Genomic DNA, 24,102 nt, shown 5'->3' on the forward strand with positions numbered 1-24,102 from the left:
TCTAAAGAGTCCTCAGGCCTGCATTATTCTTTCCATACTTTCTGTTCTGTCCCTTTTTTCTACTTTATATTTGCCAGAAAGCAACAACAAGGTTATCTTTTTAGGGGGCTGAGAAATTGCCCCGTCATCCTCCAAACGTAGGGAGATCTATTCCTGAAGGCTTAGAGACACTTGATTCTTGTCTTGGGGTTGGAATGACTTAGGTTTCATATTTGCACCATAAAAGGATTGTTTGGTTGGGGACCGTTGCAGGCCATGAAGAAGGCTCATGACTGGGTGGAAGAGGATCAGACCGTGGTGTCAGTAGATGTGGCAAAAGAGTCCGAGGAGGAAACAAAGAAGGAAGGAAAGGAAGAGAAACCTCAAGACCTTCAAGAAGACAAAAAGGAGGAAAAGAGAACTAAGACCATAGAGGTAAATTTATTCTAGGGTGTCCACCTACAAGGTAATAAGAGTGTGTTCATTTTATTAGCAGCTTAATTTTAATTGAGGAGAGGCCATTTCTTTTTCATTTGTTCCATATTATAGAAATATAAGTAGGAATGCAATAAACACTGAAATTTCTCTATGCCAAGATAATTCATGGTTTAACACAGATTTTGTCACTTTTCTCCATAGCTTTACAATTATAATTTAAAGGGACAAAAATCTTTAGGAACATAGTTGATTTATCTTTAGAGTAGAATTTCATCTTATATGCAAATGTGTTACTATAAAATGTCTTTATGCCCCATAACTAATGAGGTCATTGAAGCCTTTAAAAAAATTCATTGCCATAGTTTTATTCTGTAATTTAATAAATTTATGTGTGCATAATTTATATCCTGCCTATGTTCAATAAAGGAGTTTGTAGTAACTTCATCTTACATCGAGTTTTAATTTTAAAGAAAGTAACTTTTTGGCTGGGCGCGGTCACTCAAGCCTGTAATCCCAGCACTTTGGGAGGCCAAGGCAGGTGGATCACCTGCGGTCAGGAGTTCAAGACCAGCCTGGACAACATGGTGAAACCCCATCTGTACTAAAAATACAAAATAATAATAATAATTAGCAGGGCATGGTGGCATGTGCCTCTACTCTCAGCTACTTGGGAGAGTGAGTTATCCGAATCACTTAAACCCGGGAGGTGGAGGTTGCAGTGATTAGATCACTGTAAGGAAAAATATCCATTGAGCTCTGTTCATTCAGCCAGCCTTCCACACACCGTCTTTAGCACCTGCCTGTTTTGCACCCAGCATTGCTGTAAGCCCTGGGGATGCAGCTGTGAACAGACTTGCCACATCCCTGGGGACCTGATGGCACTTCTATCTTCTGGCAGCATTGCACTTAAAGTCTTAGATATGCTCCTAGTCTTCAGGTTAACAATTTCATGTTATATTTGTGGTATTTTTGAAAGAATTATATCACTTCTACTGTCACAGCATTTTTTTAAAAAAAGCATCTGCTCAGTAAAAAATTTCTTCCTTGTGTTTATTCATTTCAGGAAGTATACATGTTGTCCATTGAAAGTCTGGCAGAGGTAACAGCACGCTGTATTGAGCAGCTTCATAAAGTAGCAGAATTAATTCTTCATGGACAAGAAGAGGAAAAACCAGCTCAGGACCAGGCAAAAGTTCTAATAAAGTAAATAAATGTTACTTTAAATTCTTATTTTCCCAGTTCTATATATAGGTACCGTTCAGATACACATATACACACCCACACCCTCTAAGCCACTAAAAGGTTCAGATTTCTTTTTGTTTGTTTTTGTTTTTTGTTTTGCTGAGATGGGATCTTGCTCTGTCACCCAGGCTGGAGTGCAATGGCATGATCATGATTCACTGCAGCCCCAAACTCCTGGGCTCACGCCACCCTCCCGCCTCAGCCTTCCCAGGAATTGGGACCACAGGTGCGTGCCACCACATCCAGCTAATTTTTTAATTAATTACAGAGACAAAGCCTGGCCATGTTGCCCAGGCTGGTCTTGAACTCCTGAGCTCAAGCAATCCTCCTGGCTCAGCCTCCTAAAGTTCTATGATTACAGGCATGAGCAACCATACCTGACCAAATATTCAAATTTCAAGTCAACCAATTCCATTGTTCTATGGTCATCTTAAGAAATAAGGATTTCTCTTTTTTTTTTTTTTTTTTTTTGAGACAGAGTCTCGCTCTGTCACCAGGTTGGAGTGCAGTGCCGTGATCTCAACTCTCTGCAACCTCAGCCTCCCAGGTTCAAGCGATTTTTCTGCCTCAGCCTCCTGAGTAGCTGGGATTCCGGGTGCACACCACCACACCCAGCTCATTTTTGTATTTTTAGTAGAGATGGGTTTTCACCATGTTGGCCAGGATGGTCTCCATCTCTTGACCTCATGATCTGCCCGCCGCGGCTTCCCAAAGTGCTGGGATTACAGGCATGAGCCACCAAGCCCAGCTGGAAATAAGGATTTATTTAACAAATGCATTATGTTAGCAAGAAGAAGAAGACTTAACTAGCCATCCTAGGAATTATTTATGAAGAGATTTAAGGGAAAACACACTAAATCATTCAGAGGCATGAAATTGCTTATTTAATAGATCAGAGTCTTAGAAGTAAAACCTTTTGAGGGTAATTACATTTCCAACATACATATATGAATAGAGAAAGGACACTTTAATGTAACTTCTAACTAGAGTCACAAAAATAGGCAAATACACTCCACTGATCCTGGGGACTTATACCAGCTCTCCATGTTCCGAACTCTGGTGATGACAGTTGCTAATATTAACCAGTTCACTTTTGGGTGGTATGTGTGCACATATGTGTTGTCCTGTATCATGTTCTTCAATAAGTAATAGCTACTGTCATTAGTTTATTAAGTCAAATACAAATATATATACGTAGCATATATGAATATGCAATCTAGTGAATATACATGAAAATAGTTGGTATGGAGCTGAAAAATAAGCCTTTACCTTTTATGCACATGACTGTGTACTGTGATATGGAAAATTAACATAGGCCTAAGTACCCTCATGTTATCAGACAGACACAGGAGCCAAAATAGAGCCCCTGAAAATATTCAGGGATGGACACACACAGGTCTCAGCACACTCAGTTTGCTAGCTAACTAGTCTTTGCTTATTACTGCTTTGGCATTGTAGGTTGGGGAGTAAGTTTATAGTGGAAAGATCTTCCAAAAAGTCAGCATTTAGTGTCTTTGTACTGGCGGCATTTTTCCTCACTTGTAAAGATCTGTCATCTAGTCTAGATTTCCATATCTAAGAATCTAAAAATCAAAGTTCTTATGAGAACCACATAATCCCCACCTTAATATTCCTAGAAAGAATATGCGCTTGCCTAAACATTTAGAAGGAAGAGGAAAGAACAAAGTCAGAGAAGTTGAAAATGCTGAGGACAATCTGTAGGTACTGGTTTATCTTTGCAGTACTAATTGGAAAGAAGAGGGCCAAAGTTCAGAAGCCCCTCGGTATGGAAAATGACCTTACTCTTCACTCCTTTCTGATTCCCAACCCTGATTGTCCTGACCTTACCAAGCTGCACCCAGTCTCTGGCTTGTCTGTACAATAAGTGCCTCCCCACCCACCTGCCCAAGAACATAGACTGAATGGCTCTGGGATATCTCCTGGCTTTACACTTGACCCTTTCTGCAGACAAGTTTTGGATAGATGAGTGGGTGGGTGGATGGATGGATGGATACAGCTCATAAAAATCTGTATATATTAGATAAGGCCTCTTTTATCAAAGCAAAACTTACCTCTACTGACTTTACTAGATCTTTGAACATGTAAGATTCTTAACTTGGGGTTATTGTTCGTCCCATAGCATTTTAATCACTATTTAAGAGAGCTGTATGCACTAACTGATAGAAAACTATCAGACCCTACCTACATTATTAGGTAATTAGATTGTTGTCCATTTTTGTCGTCATCCATAGTGTTAGGATAAATGTTGTTTTCATTAAATCTTTGTGTGTATCTTGCGTTATTTTCTTGGGATAAAGTTCTAGAAGTGGAATGCCTAGCATAAACTCAGAATTTTGGTATCAGTATTAAAAACATATTCTATAGGATCTTTATTCTGAAGCATATAATCAAAACATAATCAAAGTATACAGAGTCACCTGAGTTTGAATCCCTCCTCTCCTGCATGTCCTAAGCAGGTTACCTAACTTACTTTCTTTCTTTCTTTCTTTCTTTCTTTCTTTCTTTCTTTCTTTCTTTCTTTCTTGCTTTCTTTCTTTCTTTCTCTCCTTCCTTCCTTCCTTCCTTTCTTCTTTCTTTCTTTCTTTCTTTCTTTCTTTCTTTCTTTCTTTCCTTCTTTCTTTCTTTCTTTCTTTTCTTTCTAGGAGTTTTGCTCTTGTTGGCCAGTCTGGAGTGCAATGGCGCGATCTTGGCTCACTGCAACCTCCACCTCCTGGCTTCAAGTGATTCTCCTGCCTCAGCCTCCCGAGTAGCTGAGATTATAGGCACCTGCCACCACGCCCAGCTAATTTTTTTGTATTTTTAGTACAGACAGGGTTTCACCATGTTGGTCAGACTGGTCTTGAACTCCTGACCTCCGGTGATCCACCCACCTCGGCCTCCCAAAGTGCTGAGATTACAGGCGTGAGCCACTGTGTCTAACCACCTATTTCTTAAATGTCCGATTTTCCATCTGTATAAAATGGAAATAATAATATAAGCCATAAGGTCACCCTGAGGATTAAATATGATCAGGCACACAAAAGTGTTTAACATAGTGCCTCAGTGAATGTTCCTGATTATTTTGAAATGACCAAAAAGCTGGAAACCAGCCATCTGGCAAGCGTGTGTACCTCTACACATGTGGAGCTCAAGGCTGGTATTTTCCTGCACATGGTTTTCATTCTAAAAGAGGTCAAGTGAGTTGGATGATTATTCTTTAATTAAGCATGGAAAGAAAACCAGGATTAGATTAAACTGTGATTGCGAATCATGGAAGATGATTAAGGAAAACCGTCTGACTGCACATTTCTGTGGAACATCTTGAAGCGTGTGTGGCATTCTTTTAAATGTCATAATGAATTAGTATCAGAAATGGTCATGACAGTTCAATTATTTTACCTTATTGAAAACATCCAAGCCTCATTTTTTTTCTTCTTTCAGATTAACTACTGCAATGTGCAATGAAGTGGCCTCCTTATCAAAGAAGTTTACCAATTCTTTAACCACTGTTGGGGTAAGATTACAGTCTTGATTTTTTTTTCACCTTTTTTAAGGGAAGTATGTCTGTGAGGGGCTGTGAGGAAATGTGGAGTTCCAGCGCCTTCTTTAGTAGCTCCATAAAACTGAAGCTGTGCCATGATGTAAGCTAAAGTCAGGCCAAGAGCAGCTTCTCTAAGGACAGGCAGTTTAGGACTCTCCTGACTGGGTTCCAGCCTTGAATCTGCCATTTCAGACATACAAGATGTTGGGTGAGTGAGTTTTCAAACCTCTATGAACCTCATTTTCTTTGTTTGTTTGTTTGTTTTGGTGTGTGTGTGTGTGTGTGTGTATGTGTGTGTGTGTTTGGAGACAGAGTTTCACTGTTGCCTAGGCAGTGGCATGATCTCCCCTCGCTGCAAGTTCCGCCTCCCGTGCTCACACCACTCTCCTACCTCAGCCTCCCAAGTAGCTGGGACTACAGGTGCCCAGCTAATTCTTTTGTAATTTTAGTAGAGACGGGGTTTCACCGTGTTAGCCAGGATAGTCTCGATCTCCTGACCTCGTGATCCACCTGCCTCGGCCCCGCAAAGTGCTGGGATTATAGGCGTGAGCCACCATGCCCAGCCTGTTTGTTTTTTTTTAAAGTTTCAGATGAAAGGTTCCTTTTATTACTTAATATCTGTGATATATGTAATTCAGAATCTCTGTTAAAATGATTAATTTTGAATATTCTCATTCACTGTTGGCCTCAGAGCCTACTTTATAAACCATGCAAGATAAGAGTTTTCTTTTTCTCTTTTTCTTTTTTTTTTTGAGACTGAGTCTCGTCCTGTCCACTGCTGGAGTGCAGTGGCACAATCTTGGCTCACTGCAGCCTCCACCTCCTGGGCTAAAGCGATTCTCCTGCCTCAGCCTCCTGAGTAGCTGGGATTACAGGCACACGCCACCACACCCAGCTAATTTTTGTATTTTTAGTAGAGATGGGGTTTCACCATGTTGGCCAGGCTGGTCTTAAACTCCTGACCTAGTGATCCACCTGCCTCGGCCTCCCAAAGTGCGGGATTACAGGCATGAGCCACCACATCCAGCCGAGATAAGAGTTTTCTTTGCTTCATTGTAGCACTTGACTTTGACCAAAAGAAAAAAAATGTTACTGATTGGCTCAAGTGTTTCTATTCTCAGGGTAACAAGTCTGAAAGGCTCACCATTCACTTGGTGGTGTGGCCTCTGGTTGTTTTCTTTGGCAATCAGGCATGTTGTATAGCTTCACCTTAGTGAGCCCAGTGAAAAGTGGAAAATATTCCCTTTCACCTTCCTGTTTTTTCCCTTTAAAACCGTGAATGCAAAGTCTAATGATGTTCTCCATGAGAAACAGCAGTTTTACTTCCTATTCTAATTAGGTTTTTTTTTTTTTGGTTTCAAGTATATTAGTTTCCTAGGGCTGCTATGACAAAGTACCATCAACTGGGTTATTTTCTCATAGTTCTGAAGGCTAGACGTCTGAAAGCAAGGTGGTTTTGGGGTCTTGATCTCTCCAACGCCTCTAGGATTCTTCCTTGCTTATTCCAGCTTCTGGTAGCCCCAGGTGTTCCTTGACTTGTGGTTGCAAAACTCCAGTCTCTCTGTGTGTGTCTTGAGATGGCTGCTTTCTCCCTGTGTCTCCACATCACCTTCCCTCCATGCGTGTCTGTGTCCACATTTCCCTCTGCTTATAAGGACACCAGGCCTATTGGGTTAGAGCATGACCAGTATGACCTCATTCTAACTTATCACACCAGCAACAACCCTGTATCCAAATAAGGTCACAGTCTGAGGTGCTGGGGGTTAGGACTTCAATATGTCTTTTTGCAGGGGATCCAATTCAAACCGCACCAGGAAGCAACAGAAACATGTTCCAAAAAATTTAGACAGAAAGGAGGCTTTGTGAAAGGCAGTGGGGGAAATGAACCGCTGTGGGGACCCAGCACCAGAGCTCATGCATACTCTTTTTTTGTTTTTTGAAACTGTGTCTCGCTCTGTCATCCAGGCTGGAGTGCAGTGGCGCAATCTCAGCTCACTGCAGCCTCTGCGTCCCAAGTACAAGCGATTCTCATGCCTCAACCTCCTGAGTAGCTGGGATTACAGGCGTGGGCCACCACTCTCAGTTAATTTTTGTATTTTTAGTAGAGACGGGGTTTCACCATGTTGGCCAGGCTGGTCTCAAACTCCTGACCTCAAGTGATCCACCTGCCTCGGCCTCCCAAAGTGCTGGGATTACAGGTGTGAGCCATTGTGCCCGGCCTACACATACTCTCTCTAAAGTGCTGCTGTGAATGTGACTCAGTGACAGCAGCAGTTCCTAACCCTGTGTCTTTCCATTCAAAATCCTGGTTCCTGGGTAAAAAGGTTTGAATAGCTCATCAGCATGGGTCACAGGTCCACCGTGGCTTCACTCAGCAGCAACTGGGATCAGTGTCTCATTGTGCAGACCCACCTGGCTTCTGGGGCATGCCCCCTCCTCCTCCTCAGGCCAAGAGCATTTCTCAAAAGAAATGAGAGATGACCATGGACCTGGCTGTCACCCAAAAAGACACCTGTCCCCCACACTTCTGTCAGTGACTCTGTGAAGAAGGGGTGAGCTACGCACTGCCTATTCATTCTGCTGTCAAGAAATCTGACCTGCTTCTCCTGTTATGTTGGTCTAATTTCAGGGTTTCAGCCTTGTATACAAGCAGAATGACAAGGGAGGTGGAAGCTCATTGATATGATAGGCTGGATAAAATGCATTTGCACCCTCGGTGTGGTCCAAGTTACCTCATGTCCATGGACTTTGATACAAACACTAGGCTTGCAGAGAGGTGTGAGGTCTTAATCAAGATGGAATAGCTTTGGTGACTCCAGTTCCTACGGCTCTATTGTACCTCTTGTCCCCCTTTTCACAGTTTACTAAGTGAGGAAACTGAGGCCCGGAGGGGTGAATTGATTCTCCCAAGCATCTCAGTAGATCTCCTAATTCCCAGTTGGTTATCCACCAGATACATCAAACAGATACCAACTCTTTGGTTCTCCGTGTTTGTTTAGGCTTGAGAGTGTGAATGTCCGTGTGCATGTTTGTGTGTATTCTATTTTGCATGATATGTGTTAAACATTAATTTATCTACACCAGTGGGTAGTATTCATGATATTGCTTTTCATTCCTTTTCACATATTGTATCCCAGCACAGTGCTTCTCAAACCTTAAGGTGCACATGAATCACCTGGAGATGTTGTTAAAATGAAGATTGTTATTCAGTAGGTCTGGGACGAGGCTGAGATTCTGTATTTCTAGTAAGCAGTCAGGTGATGACAATGTTCCTGATCCATGGTCCATAGTTTATGTAGCAAGGCTGTAGCAGATGGCTGTGCACTTGAACTTACATATATTTATATATACACACACATGTACAAGTGTTTGCGTGAACAAAATTGGGACTACACAGTTTATCATTATGGGGAAGAAAAACCTGAATCTAAAATAGAATTTAGAAAGGCCATCTCACCACAACAGTACCTCCAATCTTGTGCTGTGATGAATCATTTACATCAAGTCAGTGTTTCTGTTCTCTAAAGCCGTCATTATTCATAATTTGAAGTTAATGAGTGTATATTGCTCTCTAGACTCTATTTAAATTGCTTGCATACCTCATTGATTCTGAAAACCATTGTCATCTTATTGCCCTCATTTGATTATATTTTAGAGGTTTATTGATAATCAAATAAACATGAAAGCAAATACCATAATGGATTTTCTGGTTACTTACTAAAATGACTAGGTTTTTAAAGAGGTTTCTCCCAAGACTCCATTATGATTTCCCCAGGAAGACATTACTTCACCGTCAGTAGAGTAACGTCAATGAAAGTGGGCTGCTCTGGGAAGATATATTTAATTTATATGTTTTTGTTTACTCTGAACTCTTCCAGGTACTGTAAGAGAAGCTAACTTATTAACATTGCCCTCTCTCTCTCTCCAATCCCTTTAATGGTAAATGGTCTAAGAGTAGATTGAACTCTTAGAGAAGACTATTGATTGATAGACCAATAGCGTAAGCAAAGATAATGATATCAACTCTGCCTCTCACTTTCATTTTTTCTTTTTAGATGGAGTCTCGCTCTGTCACCCAAGGTGGAGTGCAGTGGTGTGATCTCGGCTCACTGGAACCTCCACCTCCTGGGTTCAAGCAATTCTCCTGCCTCAGCCTCCCAAGTAGCTGGGATTACAGGCACCCACCACCACGCTCAGCTAATTTTTTTTTTTTTTAGTAGAGACAAGGTTTCACTATGTTGGCCAGGCTGGTCTCAAACTCCTGACCTCAGGTGATCCACCCACCTTGGCCTCTCAAAGTGCTGGGATTGCAGGCTTGAGCCACCGCACCTGGCCTGCCTTTCACTTTTTGAGCCCCTGCTTTATACCAGGCACTGCACTCTGTGCTTTACATATATTTGCGTTTTTCAAATGTAGATCTGCAGACCTGTTTTCAAGTTGTATTTAAGAATGTCTTAATTTTGCTGCTCTTCTAGAAGATGCCCTATAACCAAGTTCCTATGTTTGCATTTAAAAGAAGAAAGAAAAAAAAGAGTAGACCAGGGCTTAGACTAGGTTAGGTGAGTGAGGGACTTAGCTGCAAAATGGAAGGGGGCCCAAAAAAGAAACAGAAAAAAACCTCAGGAATCTAGATAGATATTTTAATGAAATATTTTAAAATAACAATGCCAAAATATTATGATCATCAAAATATCAAAATTTTAAGTAAAGACAGCATCCAACCCTCTGCCTACACAACTCAGCCTCCCTCGCTTCACTCTTATCCCAGACCTGCTATGGAATTTACATCGTGAAAAAGGTCTCGGTTTCAATTTCTAGCTGTGTGACCTTAAACAAGTTACTCAGCCTCTCTGATCCCTATTTTCTCCTCTTTAAATTGGGGTTATCATGATACCTGCCTACCTCCTAGGATTTCTGTTGCAACTAAATGAGACTAAAAGGGTGCAGCAGCAGGTATGAAGCCTGGTCTGTAGGAAATATTCTGCTTCCCCTCCTCTTCCTCTGTAGGAGATCCCTCAACAAAGTCAGTGTATTACATTTTACGTGGCAAGCCTGTAGTACGAGCACTAATCTGTCAATTTCATACTTCTGATTCCACAGAGCAACAAGAAGGCCGAGGTCCTCAACCCCATGCTCAGTAGCGTATTGTTAGAGGTAAGTGGTCTCTGGAGAGAAAGTGCTTCTGAATCAAAGTAAATGTTAGAACTGCTTCTTCTTTTTTTTTTTTTTTTATCTTTTTTCTTTCTCCCCCACAGCAAATGTTATTGCAATTCTGCATCTCATCATCAAGTCTGTTTTGAGAATATTTGTGTGGCTCAACCAGCTGTAAACCCTCTGATGAAGCAACAATACCTAATTTTCAAGAATTCCTGATTATAAAAAGAAACGCTAAGCTTGCACGTTATTTCCGTCACTGTTTGCTCCAGCAGAAGCAGATTTCTGCTGCCAAATTTGACACTAGATTTAACACTGTGATTATTGGCTGCAATGAGGGGTTATTGCTCATCGGTGATTTTCATTAAAATGGGCACTTCCTTCGATTTAGAATAACCTTTGGTTTAGCTGGGTCTAATCTCCAAGCTGGCAACAATGACCAGGAGAATGTTTAGCCTATGCCCTGTCGATGACAAGGGCACCATCCTCTGTGCCTTCTCACTCTGTGAGCTGCCGCTCACTAGGACTGTGCAGCATCAGCTGTGTTGACATAAAGCTGCCCCAACCAACACTGCTGTGTCTTTACCAGAAACGGTCGCCTAAGAGAGAAGAAAAGAGGTCCAGGAAGAATTCTCATTCTTGAATCACAGGCACTGTGTTCTACTTGTAGAGGAAAGGTAGAAGATTGGTAGAGGAAAATCTTCTGTTAGGGGCTAAACTATAAGTCACAGCCCAGGGCACCTAGCTGAAGGCACAAGGTGTTAACAAGCTAAGTTTGAACATGGGCGATGCATACATCATAGGATTTTGCTCTCTGAGGTGGCTGTCCATTGCAGAATTTGGAAATTACAAAAGTTCAGGAGGGCTACTGTATTAGTCCATTTTCACACTGCTGATAAAGACATACCCAAGACTGGGCAATTTACAAAAGAAAGAAATTTAATGAATTCACAATTCCACGTGGTTGGGGAGGCCTCGTAGTCATGGTGGTAGGTGAAAGGCACATCTCACGTGGCTGCAGACAAAAGAAGAGAGCTTGTGCAGAGAAACTCCCCTTTATAAAACCATCAGATCTCATGAGACTCACTATCACAAGAATAGCACGGGAAAGACCTGCCCCCATGATTCAATTACCTCCCACCAGGTCCCTCCCACAACATGTGGAAATTGTGGGAAATTCAAGATGAGATTTGGGTGGTGACACAGCCAAACCATATCAGCTACCTACATATTTATAGCATTGCTTAGGGGACTTGCACCTTACGGTTAAGGAAAACGACAAAGGTACAGAAATAACTAAGTGATGGCACTGAATATTATTGTTTAGGATGCAGCTGCACAGTAGGATGGCATCAGCCAGAAGGAATAGGAGCTGTAGGGGCAGGTCTTGGAGGGACAGACACAGCTAAGAGAAAACTTGGCAGTCAGAGGCAGAATGTGGTACAAGAAAAATCTCTCCCTTGGCCACCCAGAAGATATAAAATTAACTTACCATGTCAGGTATGAGGAATATAAGGTCAAATGTATTTTCTGTTTCCCCAATAGATGTTTTCACATGTTTTAGTTACCCTAGCCTTTAAAAGGCCTCTCCATCCAATACTGTGCGTTAGTGCACCACAAAACAGGAATAATAATGTCAGCAATGCCAACCAAGCAGGAAGTACCATGCATAGGAGGATAACAGTGTTCAAATTTGCTGTGAATAACTGCCCAATAATATCTCCAGTTAGCTTTATGTTGATGATTCTTATTTATCGATCTGTAGGGTAGGACAAACTGACCTCCTTCATACTGTGTTTTTGTGTTATTTCAGGGCAGTAGGGTTGATCTGGAAAAAGGGATAGATAAGACAGGAAATACCATGGGCCAAAAATGTACACACACTGATGGATCTTAAAAGTCCATAGAAGTGGCTCACGCCTCTAATCCAGAACTTTGGGAGGCCGAGGCGGGCGGATCACGAATTCAGGAGATCAAGGCCATCCTGGCCAACATGGTGAAACCCTGTCTCTACTAAAATACAAACAAATTAGCTGGGTGTGGTGGCACGCACCTGTAGTCCTAGCTACTCGGGAGGCTGAAGCAGGGAAATTGCTTGAACCTGGGAGGCGGAAGTTGCAGTGAACCAAGATCGTGCCCTGCACTCCAGCCTGGTGACAGAGCAAGACTCCATCTCAAAAAAAAAAATCCATGAAAATGATTTGCCTCATCTCGAGTAAATTATTCTCTCTGTTAGTATAGATAATTGAGAGCTGGACATGCCCCATCCAAAAGCATGTGTTTACACTTGCTTTAAGCACCAACATTGCAAGATAAATACAATCCAGTATTGGGGAGTGGGTTGAAGAGTGGGGACATTATCCAATTGGAAGAATTGTCAAGGTTGAACTATGAAAATAACCCTTCAATCTCATTTTTCTCCTCTCGCAGGGCTGCAACAGCACGACATACATACAGGATGCCTTCCAGCTGCTGCTGCCTGTTCTGCAGGTCTCACATATCCAGACCAGTTGTCTGAAAGCACAGCCGTGACCTGGCCAGACTCCATCTAGTTAAAGGAGACAGCTGGCCGCCTTGCCTCAATATGTACCATTTAAGGGGATGTTCTCTGTGCACCTGGCCACAGACACCCATTTGAGGACACTACAAGCAATTTTGCACAGACAATATTGAGAATGCAAATTTAGAGAGAGTTATCATTTCTCTCAATGTGTATAATTATTTTTACAAACAATTGTGTTTTCTTTAAGTTAATTTAAACTTACACGGCTTATATTGAAAATTTCCTTTCATCTGAAATTTATTTACAGATATTCATGTTCATTTTCCTGGTTAAGCATGCTGTATTTAAAATTCATGGGCAGACCTTAGGCTTTTTTTTTAATCCTTTAAATTTCAACCTTTAAATGTTCCGTTCTTATAGTATTACTTTAAATCAATTCTAAAACTGAACTTTGTTTTGTTACGTAAATGTTGCAGGCAAAAATAACACTACTTATGGATTTTACCTATTATGGTAAAAAAAGGAACATATGGTCATTCTTTTTTTTTTTTTTTGAGATGGAGTCTTGCTCTAGCACCAGGCTGGAGTGCGTTGGCACAATCTCGGCTCACTGCAGCCTCCTCCTCCTGGGTTCAAGTGATTCTCCTGCCTCAGCCTCCTGAGTAGCTGGGACTACAGGCATGCGCCACCACACCCAGCCAATTTTTTGTTTGTATTTTTAGTAGAGACGGGGTTTCACTATGTTGGCCAGGATGGTCTCGATCTGCTGACCTCATGGTCCCCCACCTCAGCCTCCCAAAGTGCTGGGATTACAGGCATGAGCCACTGCGCCCAGCCAGTCATTCATTCTTGCAACAAGCGTTTATTGAGCACCTACTGTGTGCTCACAGTAAAGAAACATGATCTTATCCCAGTAGAAGTAGATATTCTGAAAGAGAATAATTCTTAAACTGCTTAAAACAGGGGTCCCCACCCCCAGGCCACAGACCAGTACCAGTCCATGGTCTGTTAGGAACCAGGCCACACAGCAGGGGGTGAGTGGTGGGTGAGTGAGCACAGCTTCATCTGTATTTACAGCTGCTCCCCATAGCTTGCACTACCACCTGAGCTCCGCCTCCTGTCAGATCAGCAGCAGCGACATTAGAGTCTCATAGGAGTGTGAACCCTATTGTGAACTGCACATGCGAGCGATCTAGGTTGTGTGCTCCTTGTGAGACTCTAATGCCTGATGAATCTGAATCTAACGCCTGATGATCTGAGGTTGAACAGTTTCATGCCGAAACCATCCCCACCCCATCCTGCTACCCCAGTCAGTGAAAAAATTGTCCTCCATGAAACTGGTCCCTGGTACCAAAAGGTTGGGGACCACTGGCTTAAAATACCAATAAATTTTAAACCCTAAAACTTTGAAGAACAAGGTAAATTCGTGGGTTTTTTTAAATGTCCTACCCTTTAATTTGTTGTATTTTCCTATACTTTTTACACTATTTTATCCCGAACTATATATATGAGGTGAAAATATATATGAACAGGGATACTGAAGAGTATTTACTTTAAAATTAATTTCTTATGATCACAAGCACATGATGGCATAATTACAAAGCTTGGAAGTATTCAGATAGAAAATCAAAGGTGTTTCAATACAGTAGAATCCCAGGACTGCATTTTAAAATCGCTTCACAGATCACACTCGCTGGTGGCAAATATCATCATCGTTGCTGAAGGACAGAAAATACTGATGTGTGTTTTAACTAACCGGTATATTGATCCATGAGACTGCACAGAAGACCATGCAGCCAGGAGGTGCACTGTCAGTGGCTGCTTCTTTTGCTCCACACCTTCAGTGCAGCTGCATGTTCTATAGAATACACCTGCTTCACAGCCCCATGGACATCCCTACAGGCACTGTCATGTGAAGCCTTGCCTAGTAGCTCCCTCCAGTGCAAATGAAGCTCATAGTTTTGCAAGGGGGAAACCTCTTGTTCACATATCCTTTGATTCCCCTGATGGAGTAGACTGCCTTTGTTCCATACAGGCAAAGTAGGGATATTTTAATATCATCCTACTTCTTATTAGCATTTCATTTGTCTATGTACTGTATTTCATTTGTATGTCTCCTGAAACATTCAAATGGAAAACATAAGAACACTTTATGTACAATCTGGAAAAAAATTACCTGAGAAATCAATTAAAGATTTTTCCCCTTTTCTGATTGCCAGAAATGCTTTTGTTATTAAGTCTAGAGAATGATTAACTGATGAAAATGTTGCAGTTACCTCTTCGTCAATTTTAGATTTTTTATGTGTAGAGCAGAAGAAATGATTTAGCTTTACAATTTCTTCACACTGGTTTTTTGTTGTCGTTTTGTTTTTTGCATCAGATGGGTTTAGACATTAAATGAAAATGTAAAAGAGAAACAAGTGGTGGGGCACAGTGGCTCACACCTGTAATCCCAGCACTTTGGGAGGCTAAGGTGTGCGGATTACCTGAGGTCAGGAGCTCGAGACCAGCCTGGCCGACCCTGTCTCTGCTAAAAATACAAAAAAAAAAAAAAAAAAAAATAGCCGGATATAGTGGCTCGCGCCTGTAGTCCCATCTACTCAGGAGGCTGAGGCACGAGAATCGTTTGAGCCCGGGTGGCAGAGGTTGCAGTGAGCCATGATGCACCACTGCACTCCAGTCTGGGTGGCAGAGGGAGACGCTGTCTCAATTAAAAAAATAAAAAGAGAGAAAAAAAGGGAAACAAGTATTTTTCAAGGAGCTAGAATCCCAGGCTTAGACTTAAGCCTAAAGGCACCTGTGTAGTGCATCCATAGCAAAAACTTTAAAGATAAAATGAAATATAAATGCTTAAAAGAATAAGAGATAATTATTCAAAAAGAAGTAGTTGATGTCATTGGCATTGCACTTACCTTCTAATGCTGGAATGTCTAAGGTTGCCAGGTGAAGACAGGCTGAGAGATGATTCCCTGGGCCTAGTTCCATAGTCTGCGAATTACATTATATAAGAGAGAATAATCACTTAAAATAGATCCACCCTCCAGGATTTCTTTCAATACTGTTTTTCGCCATCACTTTTAAATAATTGCTTCTTTGCTTTGCTTTAAAACCTGGCAAAGCGCAGGATCCAGATCTGTGCAAATGTCAGTGAGTTACTAAATGAATGATTTAACAGGCTTACCTTGGAAGTTTTTTATTCCTTCAATAATCCTTTACGTAAATTGGGTTCATTTCATTCTATGCAATTACCCTGAAGAAGCATGCCAGCTTTTTCTTAACATCAAGTGCAAAATAAGTTCTAGTCTAAATAATGAATGTAGGCCTGTGCCTGGGCCTTATTTAATAAGAAGCATCGAAAGTGGATCTCAAATTCAAAGTAAAATGAGTTCAAGAAAAACTGCTTTCAGGTATTGATACAGACAGATCAAAAGGGCAAAATGGAGTCCCAAATCTTAAAGCATAGGCCTTAGCTTAAATATTGTATCCCACCGAGAAGAGAAGGCTCTGTTTTCTCCGCGTGTCACCCTGGGCTGCACATCAAACTCATAGCTAAATAAGCAGTGTGATGAGTGGAGGCCCTGGCAGGGGTGAGTGAGGATGTGCTACAGCCTCAGCAGTACCAGCTAAGGAACTATGGGCCTCAGTTGAGGGCTCAGAGGGGATGAAGGATGTTCCAGCCTTGGGCAGGCTGAAGGAAAGTGCTGAATACAAGGAAGAGGACTGAATAGGGAAATAAGAGCGTTCCTTAGTGGTTTGTAGAGATCAGCTTCCCCAAGGTGCTCAAATACCTGGAAAGTCACCTTCTGCACAGGCGGGCCATGCTGTTTTCATGTTAGAAATAAAGGCAGACAGATTCCAATCACAGCCATCCCGGAGGTCCAGGATATAATATCTCAGGGAAGCAATTTAGCAAAAATTTGAAATGAACATTTACTTTCTCATCTTTCCTAAAAACGTGTGTGTGTGTGTTCGCGCACGCGTGTGCATGTGTGTGTGTGTGTTGAACAGATGGGGTTGATCATAATACATGACTTCAAATGATATTTAATTTTTTATAAAAGCAATTATTTTTCAGGGTCAAGCTAGTTTTTCTATAATGTAAAACTGCCCTCTGATCTTCCTCCTAAGTAAGCGTGCCCTGCATTTTGATATGCAGATCCAGGCTTCAACTTGGTGTCTTACATTACTGTGTTTGTAAAGGCTCATCAGAAGAGATCATACTGAAAATCCATTTTAGAGCTTCAATTTCACTCTGGTTTTGTAGTTGATTAGAATTCGTAATAACACAGGAGTGTATTCAGACCAGCCATTCTTCCCATAAAAAAAAAAAAAGACATAGTTAACCATGTGTTTCATTTTTCTAGATTATCTCATCACTTATGCAAGTTTATGTTCATTTGCTGTATGTTCATCTGTACTGGATGCTGCAGTGGAATATCTACTGCTATCTAATTCTGAGGAAAGACACCATTCTTTCTCTCTTTTTTTCTTCCCTCCCTCCCTCCTCTTCCCTCCCTCCCTCCCTCTCTCTCTCTCTTCTTTTCTTTCTTTTTCTTCTTTTCTTTCTTTCTTTTCTTTCTTTCTTTCCTTTCTTTCCTTTCTTTCTCTTTCTTTCTCTCTCTCTCTTTCTTTCTCTTCTTTCTTCTTTCTTTTCTTTTTTCTTTTTTTCTGAGACGCACCGTCACTCTGTCCCTTAGACTGGAGTGCAGTGGTGCAATCTCAGCTCGCTGCAACCTCCACCTCCCGGGTTCAAGCCATTCTGCCTCAGCCTCCCGAGTAGCTGGGATTACAGGTGCCCACCACCACACCCAGCTAATTTTTGTATTTGTTTAGTAGAGACAGGGTTTCACCATGTTGGCCAGGCTGGTCTTGAACTCCTGAGCTCATGTGATCCACTCTCTTCAGCCTCCCAAAGTGCTGGGATTACAGGCGTGAGCCATTGCACCCAGCCTTTTTTTTTTTTCTTAGACCCTGAAAATAATCTGAATTATTCTACCCTTTGGACATTTTACCTTTAGCAATGATTAAATCATTACACCCCAAACAGTAGGAAATGTATTAATGGTATTTCTGCTATTTCTGGTGTCTGGGGTCATCATAGACCAGGAATAGAAGCTGATTATGAATTTTGTGTTGGGATTTAAACTACATTTACCTTTGGATCAGAGTGAATTTTTCTCCGCCTGAGCTGTCAGCCAAAACGCAATTGGATTATATCAGCCTGTGGTCACTGCTGACTCACTTGACAGGATTGTCTCTTGTATTAGTCTCAAAGGAATTCTATATTGCAAAAGAAGAATGTGTTTATTTCTTAAATGCCTTCACTGAGTGCAGAAGTTTAGGGTGATCCAGAGATGTTCTATCTCCCTGCCCGGGGTTTCACCACGAGGCTTGGAAGCCGCCACTTGGAAGCAAAAGCAAGTGTGGAAGCCAAGGCCAGATGGATGAAACCTGGGCAAAAAACAAGGCTGAGCTTCTGCCTCTGAGTCTCTGCCATCTTTATCCTTTTTCTCTCTTAAGATATTTTTTTTGACAGTCACCAAGTACCTGTCTTCCAGGATCAGCTTTTAACATCCTGCCCCTCTTTTCCATATCTCTTATTTCCCTTCTCTTCCTCTACTTCTTTTTGTCTTATTTCCCCATTAACCAGAAAACAATTGGTACAAAAGATTCAGTCATAATCACTAAATGCATTTACTCTGTGCTGGGCATTGTGCTGAGGATTTTATTTGCATTATCCCACTTCATCTCCATAATCACCCTATTGGGTAGATATTATTTTCATCTCCCTGCACAAATGAGAACATTGAGACCCAGAGACATTATCCACCTCATCCAGAATTACACAACTAGTAAAAAAAAAAAAAAAAAAAAAAAGAGCCAAGATTCAAACCCAGGTCCGTTCAGCATGACTACCTAGTGTTTTTAAACTATTAGAGCCTCCCAACAAAACAGAAATGTAACATGGCTATTTTTAGAGACACCTGAATGCTTAGATTAGCTCTGAGGTAGATTTGAGTTGTGAGGTAGATTTGAGTTGTGAGGTAGATTTGTAGCTGAAAGATTTGGTTGTCAGCTTTGGTTGTTTCCATGCAACCGAGAACAAACTGAGACTAAAGGGACACAGAATGAAGCCACGCGAGGTCATTTGGCCCCTGGGTGGTTCTCACCACAGGCCTCTTCATCATTTCACAGACACTTACATCAAGCAGTTTCCCGGTCATCATCAACACAGCATCCTGTCTCACAGGTGACTTTGATATCACAAAAACATCTCCATTTCCTTCTCGCTTCCCCTTCTCTGGTGCCAAGGAAGCCCATTTGTACATTACCACCTTCCTGAAAATCCTTAACCCTCTACTACCTTCCCGAAGCGTGGAGTTTTTCACTTATCTAGACAGCCTTGAAGCTGAATCTTCAGTACCAAGCCCTGTGAGATACTGATGGATGTTTAAAGAAGTACTGAATAATACCTTTCTACCCCTGAGCTTGTTTCCTGCTAAGCCCAGGAACCGATGATCGCGGTGGTGGTGATAGTGATGTGATGATGGTGGCATACTTACTGATTATTTGCTGTGTTTCAGACACGCAGTATAGAGCCTCTACCTCTACAATCATCTAATCCTCCATATCAGCCTTAGGAGATAGCTACTATTATTATCATTTCCATTTTACAGACGGAAAATGAAGCTCAGAGAGATTGAGTGATCTGCCTATGATTATCCGACTAAGAATTAGAAAAGCTGGAATTTATATCCAAGCAGTATATAGAATTCAAGACATAGCCATGGAGAAGCAGATACCTGGTCATAAAGAAGAAAATTTACTCGTTTTTTCCTGGGGCTGAGTTCCCCTCTTTCAGCTAATATCTGGGCTCCCCCTCCCCGCTCTCTATCCTGTGGCTTCAAGCAGAGACAGATTACTCCACAAATCTGTCTGTCAGAGAGCCAGCCACGTTTCTCCTGCCAGCACCCCTGATCCCAGGAGAAAATGGGTGCCCTATATGCCCTGGTCTCCCTCATGTTATAAACCTTGTATGTTGAGTGATTCATTTCTCCTTGAAAAATATGATCGCCTTTTGACATTTCTGCAGGAGAGTTCTAGTCAACTCTCCTTGGGAAAAAAATTCCACTGGTGGGAAGTGATAAAGGACAAGAACCCAAATGATGAACTGCAGGACAGAAAGACTCCGGTCTTTTCTCTGTCAGGAAAGAATCATTTGTACCTACAGGGTATCTTAGTTAGGAAGGCTTTTCTTCCAGACATCCAATCGGCTTCCTCCCTCGCTTCTTGAAGGTGTTTATTCAAAAACCACCTTTTGAATAAAGCACCTGTCCCGCCTTCGTGTTTTTCTCTTTAGGACATACCACTGTCTAACATCCTTTATATCCCACTGATTTGTCTGTTATGTGCCTTGCACAAGGATGTAGATTCCAGGAGAGGAGGGATTTTTCTGTGTTTTATTCGTTACCATATTCCCAGCACCCACAGCCATGCTTGGCAAATAGTCGGTGCTCGATAATTATTTATTGAATTAACCAAATAGGTCAAAGTCTTCTGTGTGTAATTTGTAAATGCTGAATGAGAGAATGGAAGTAGCTGTAGTATAGGGTAATTCATGGGAAAATATCTGGTTGAGTTATATTAGGAAATGTTAACTATGAAGTAATGGTGCTCATTTTAATGGTATTTGGTGGTATAGCATAAATGGGTATGATTGGGGAGCTTAGAAATGAGTAAGATTTTTCCCAATAAAATTAATACAATGTACTCTTTTTTACTTTGAAGAATTCGCTGTTTGAGGGGTCTTTCAAGATTCTTCAGGGTTAGGTAGACCGCAGTGAAAATTCAGAAGCCCTAAAGAAGTTAACGGTGGTGCACCAATACTCTGGAATATTGTGCAACAGTCAAAACAAATAAGAAGAATGGAATAGATCCCGTAGTGACAGCTCCAAGATGTGTAATTGAGTGGAAAAAAAAGAAACTGTAGTATATTTGTCTACAATAACACGTTTGTACACACACACACACCACTAGAAGATCTGGAAGGATACACATGAAACTGTTAACATTGCTTATAACCAGAAGTGAAAGGGGGTTCCATATGTGGGGGAAAACATCAGAATTTCACAATAATCAAAAGGGACTGCAATGTTATTTGCAATACTTATGTTTGTATAATGAAACGTATTAATGGATGACTTAACGTAACTAGATTTTTAGAAATCAAAACAGGAAGCAAAAGAAATTGCTTCTGATCAGGGAGGTAAAAGGATAGGGCCCTGCCAGAGGCAGAAAGTGTAAAAATACACAGATTGTTTTTCACTAGAAGACCCAGAAGTGTCCATGAGAGTGTCTAAATGATTTGAATTTATTTGTCATCAACGTGCTTGTAAGTTTCTAACATAAAGTTGATGACTCTACAAATCTCTCCTTGCTTTCCTCAGAAAAGCCCAAACCATGTATTTCAAATGCATAATTTGTAAAGATTGTGATGATGTGCACAGAAAATTTTGTCATTTCCACCTCATTGAAAAAGGCTTCTCACTTCCTTAGCCAGATCATCTCTCTAATCCTCAGACTAAACCTGAACAGCTCTGGGATACATAATGACTACAGAAGCAATTTCAGAAACTTCTGGAGGGAAGCATCACACAAATGAATGATTCTGTGGTTCAGAATTATTAGCTTGATGCCCAGATGCATATCATATTTGCAAGAGGCAGTTTACAATCTGCTCATCTTGACAAATGCAGCACAAGGGGATCTAAATCCCTGCATTTGCAATTTCTGTCTCTCCCTCTCCAAATTTATAGTGAAATTGTAGACACCAGTAATGTGTCAGGGTTGAGTGAACTGAGGTCTCTGCTGTGCTCTCACAGCTCCATTTCACTCAAAGGAGAGTAATAAATGGAAAGCAACAAAAAAGTCTCAGCAGATAATGAATCTGCGTCCTAATGACCTTCCCAAACTACAAAATGGATTTGTGATTTACTTGCTATTGCCCAAACCATTTGGTGCCTGTAGTGAGGTGTTAAAGTATTTTGGACACTTTAGACCACAAATGTGCATTTTAAGCAGTTCCTCAATGATTCAAGAAGGCTCCGAAATATCTTTTCCTGTCAAGGTAAAATTTTTCATCAATGACAGTGGAAGACATGTTTCCACTTCCCTGTTTACCGCCTTGATAATGATGTGATTGATTACTAAGGAGTCTTGGTCTGTTCTGCAGAACCTGGGACTACAGTGTGGCCATTTATATAAGATATGGATGTTACAAGCCAATGCGTGGTATCACACATCTGTCTTTATTTTAAAACCACTTGGTCTCTGGCAAGGATTGGAGAGTGGAGGCTCACATTTATTCAAGGGAAGTCATGTGCAAAATAACATGTTTGTTTGCTGAACAGGTCTGTCACTTGCTGGTCATCTCCATCTGGGTTTGCTGCAAAGGAAGCAGTTGATTGTTCACTACTAGGACATCAATACCAAATAGGAATAATACATATGAAATGGTCTGAAATTAGTAGTCTTTAGAAATGAAAAGCAGCTAGGCACAGTGGCTCATGTCTATAACCCCAACACTGTGGGAGGCTGAGGCGAGAGGATTGCTTGAGCCCAGCAGTTCGAGGCTGCAGTAAGCTATGATTGTACCACTGAACTCCAGCCTGGAGAACAGAGGGAATCCTGTTTTTAAAATTAAAAAAAAAAAAAAGGCTCCTTGATTTTTAAAGACCTCTTTGTATTGCATCCAAATGTTGCCTTTTTTTTCATGCCAGAGCTAAAATGGAAATAAGTCACTAGATAAAGCAAAAGAGAACATCTATTGATTTTCATGGACTCAAACTTTTTATTCATTTAATCACCTCTCTATCCATATGTTCATCCAGTCAGTCCACAAACATTTAGTACAACTGTTGTACACTTTCCCAAGTAAAATAAAGATCAGTTTGAAATTCACTTTGCACTTCTTTCATCCAAAATTATATATTAGCTTGAGCAAAGCAATCCACTGGCTATATCTAGGGCTTCTGCAACCACCCACTATGTGCTGATGACATTCAAATTTCTACGTGGAGCCCAGACATCACTCTTGAATTCCAGCTTTATCATCAACTTCCTACCAGACCCTCGTTCATCAGTATTTAAGTATCCCACTAAACTTAATCGAAACACATCCAAATTGAATTCACCCTCTTTCCTTCTCCTCTTATTCTCTATCTGAGCTGGATGTATAGTGTGGCCTCTGCCAGAAGCACAGCTATGGCCGTAGATTGTTGCTTTTCCTCACCCTCAACACACAGTCAGTTTCCAAGTGCTATTATCTACTCCTTTGTGTATCTTCCTGCATCCCATTGCCTCGGTCTTGCTTCACTTTCTTCTCATCCTTCCTGCAAACTAGCATGATAGATACCAGCCTGGTCTCAGCACAGGTCTCAGTTCCCTTCCGAACCATCCATGACAGCAGTGTCAGCATAGTCTCTCAGAAACTGCAGATCTGGTTATTCCTCTGTTTCAGACCTTCACTGGCTCACCCCAGCATTCAGGAAGATGCCCAAACAACGGCCTTTACAGCCCGGCCCCTGTTTATCTTTTCAGGCACCTCCCACAAGACTCCAGTGTAGAATCCTCAGAAATCCTTGTGAGTTATCCCTTGCACCATGAGCCCTCTCACCTCGATAGAGTGGCAATTTAACTCATGCAGCTACTACTATGCATTGATTAGAGACCCTGAGGGACCCAGATGAATTGAAAGATTCAATAGTATTGATGTCATAGACCAATGCATTCAAAAAATCAGCATAGCATCATTAGCACAAATGAAACTGGCTTTAATGGAATTTATCCTGGACTGGATTGTTTTTTAATTTGGCTGGGGTACCACCCCAAAAGAGTAAATGAAATTCCACATGTCAGCTAGGCGTGGTGGCTCACGCCTATAATCCCAGCATTTTGGGAGGCCGAGGTGGGCAGATCATGAGGTCAGGAGTTCAAGAGCAGCCTGGCCACATGATGAAACCCCATCTCTACCAAAACTGTAAAAAATCAGCCGGGTGTGGTGGCGTGCACCTGTAATCCCAGCTACTTGGAGGCTGAGGCAGGAGAATTGCTCAAACTTGGTTGGTGGAGGTTGCAGTGAGCCACACCACTGCACTCCAGCCTGGGCAACAGAGCAAGACTCCGTCTCAAAAAAAAAAAAAAGAAAAGAAATTCCACGTGTCCTCCTCTGTCTCAGTATTCTTAC

At 41.5% G+C, this 24,102-nt stretch overlaps 1 protein-coding gene across 1 annotated transcript in view; it reads left to right on the plus strand.

Annotated features, from left to right (window-relative positions):
• Positions 1 to 15,064, plus strand: part of FAM114A1 (family with sequence similarity 114 member A1) — a 78,925-nt gene extending 63,861 nt beyond the window's left edge. Inside the window, exons 10-14 of the mRNA XM_017883781.1 lie at positions 253 to 414; positions 1,481 to 1,620; positions 5,101 to 5,173; positions 10,301 to 10,354; positions 12,785 to 15,064. Of these exons, the coding sequence (XP_017739270.1) occupies positions 253 to 414; positions 1,481 to 1,620; positions 5,101 to 5,173; positions 10,301 to 10,354; positions 12,785 to 12,886 (531 nt within the window). The 3' untranslated portion in view covers positions 12,887 to 15,064. The remainder of the gene's footprint in view (positions 1 to 252; positions 415 to 1,480; positions 1,621 to 5,100; positions 5,174 to 10,300; positions 10,355 to 12,784) is intronic.
• The last annotated feature ends 9,038 nt before the right edge of the window (positions 15,065 to 24,102 follow it).

Source organism: Rhinopithecus bieti, unplaced genomic scaffold (genome assembly GCF_001698545.2).
Source record: "Rhinopithecus bieti isolate Rb0 unplaced genomic scaffold, ASM169854v2 scaffold_13349, whole genome shotgun sequence".
In the NCBI taxonomy this organism is placed as follows: domain Eukaryota; kingdom Metazoa; phylum Chordata; class Mammalia; order Primates; family Cercopithecidae; genus Rhinopithecus; species Rhinopithecus bieti.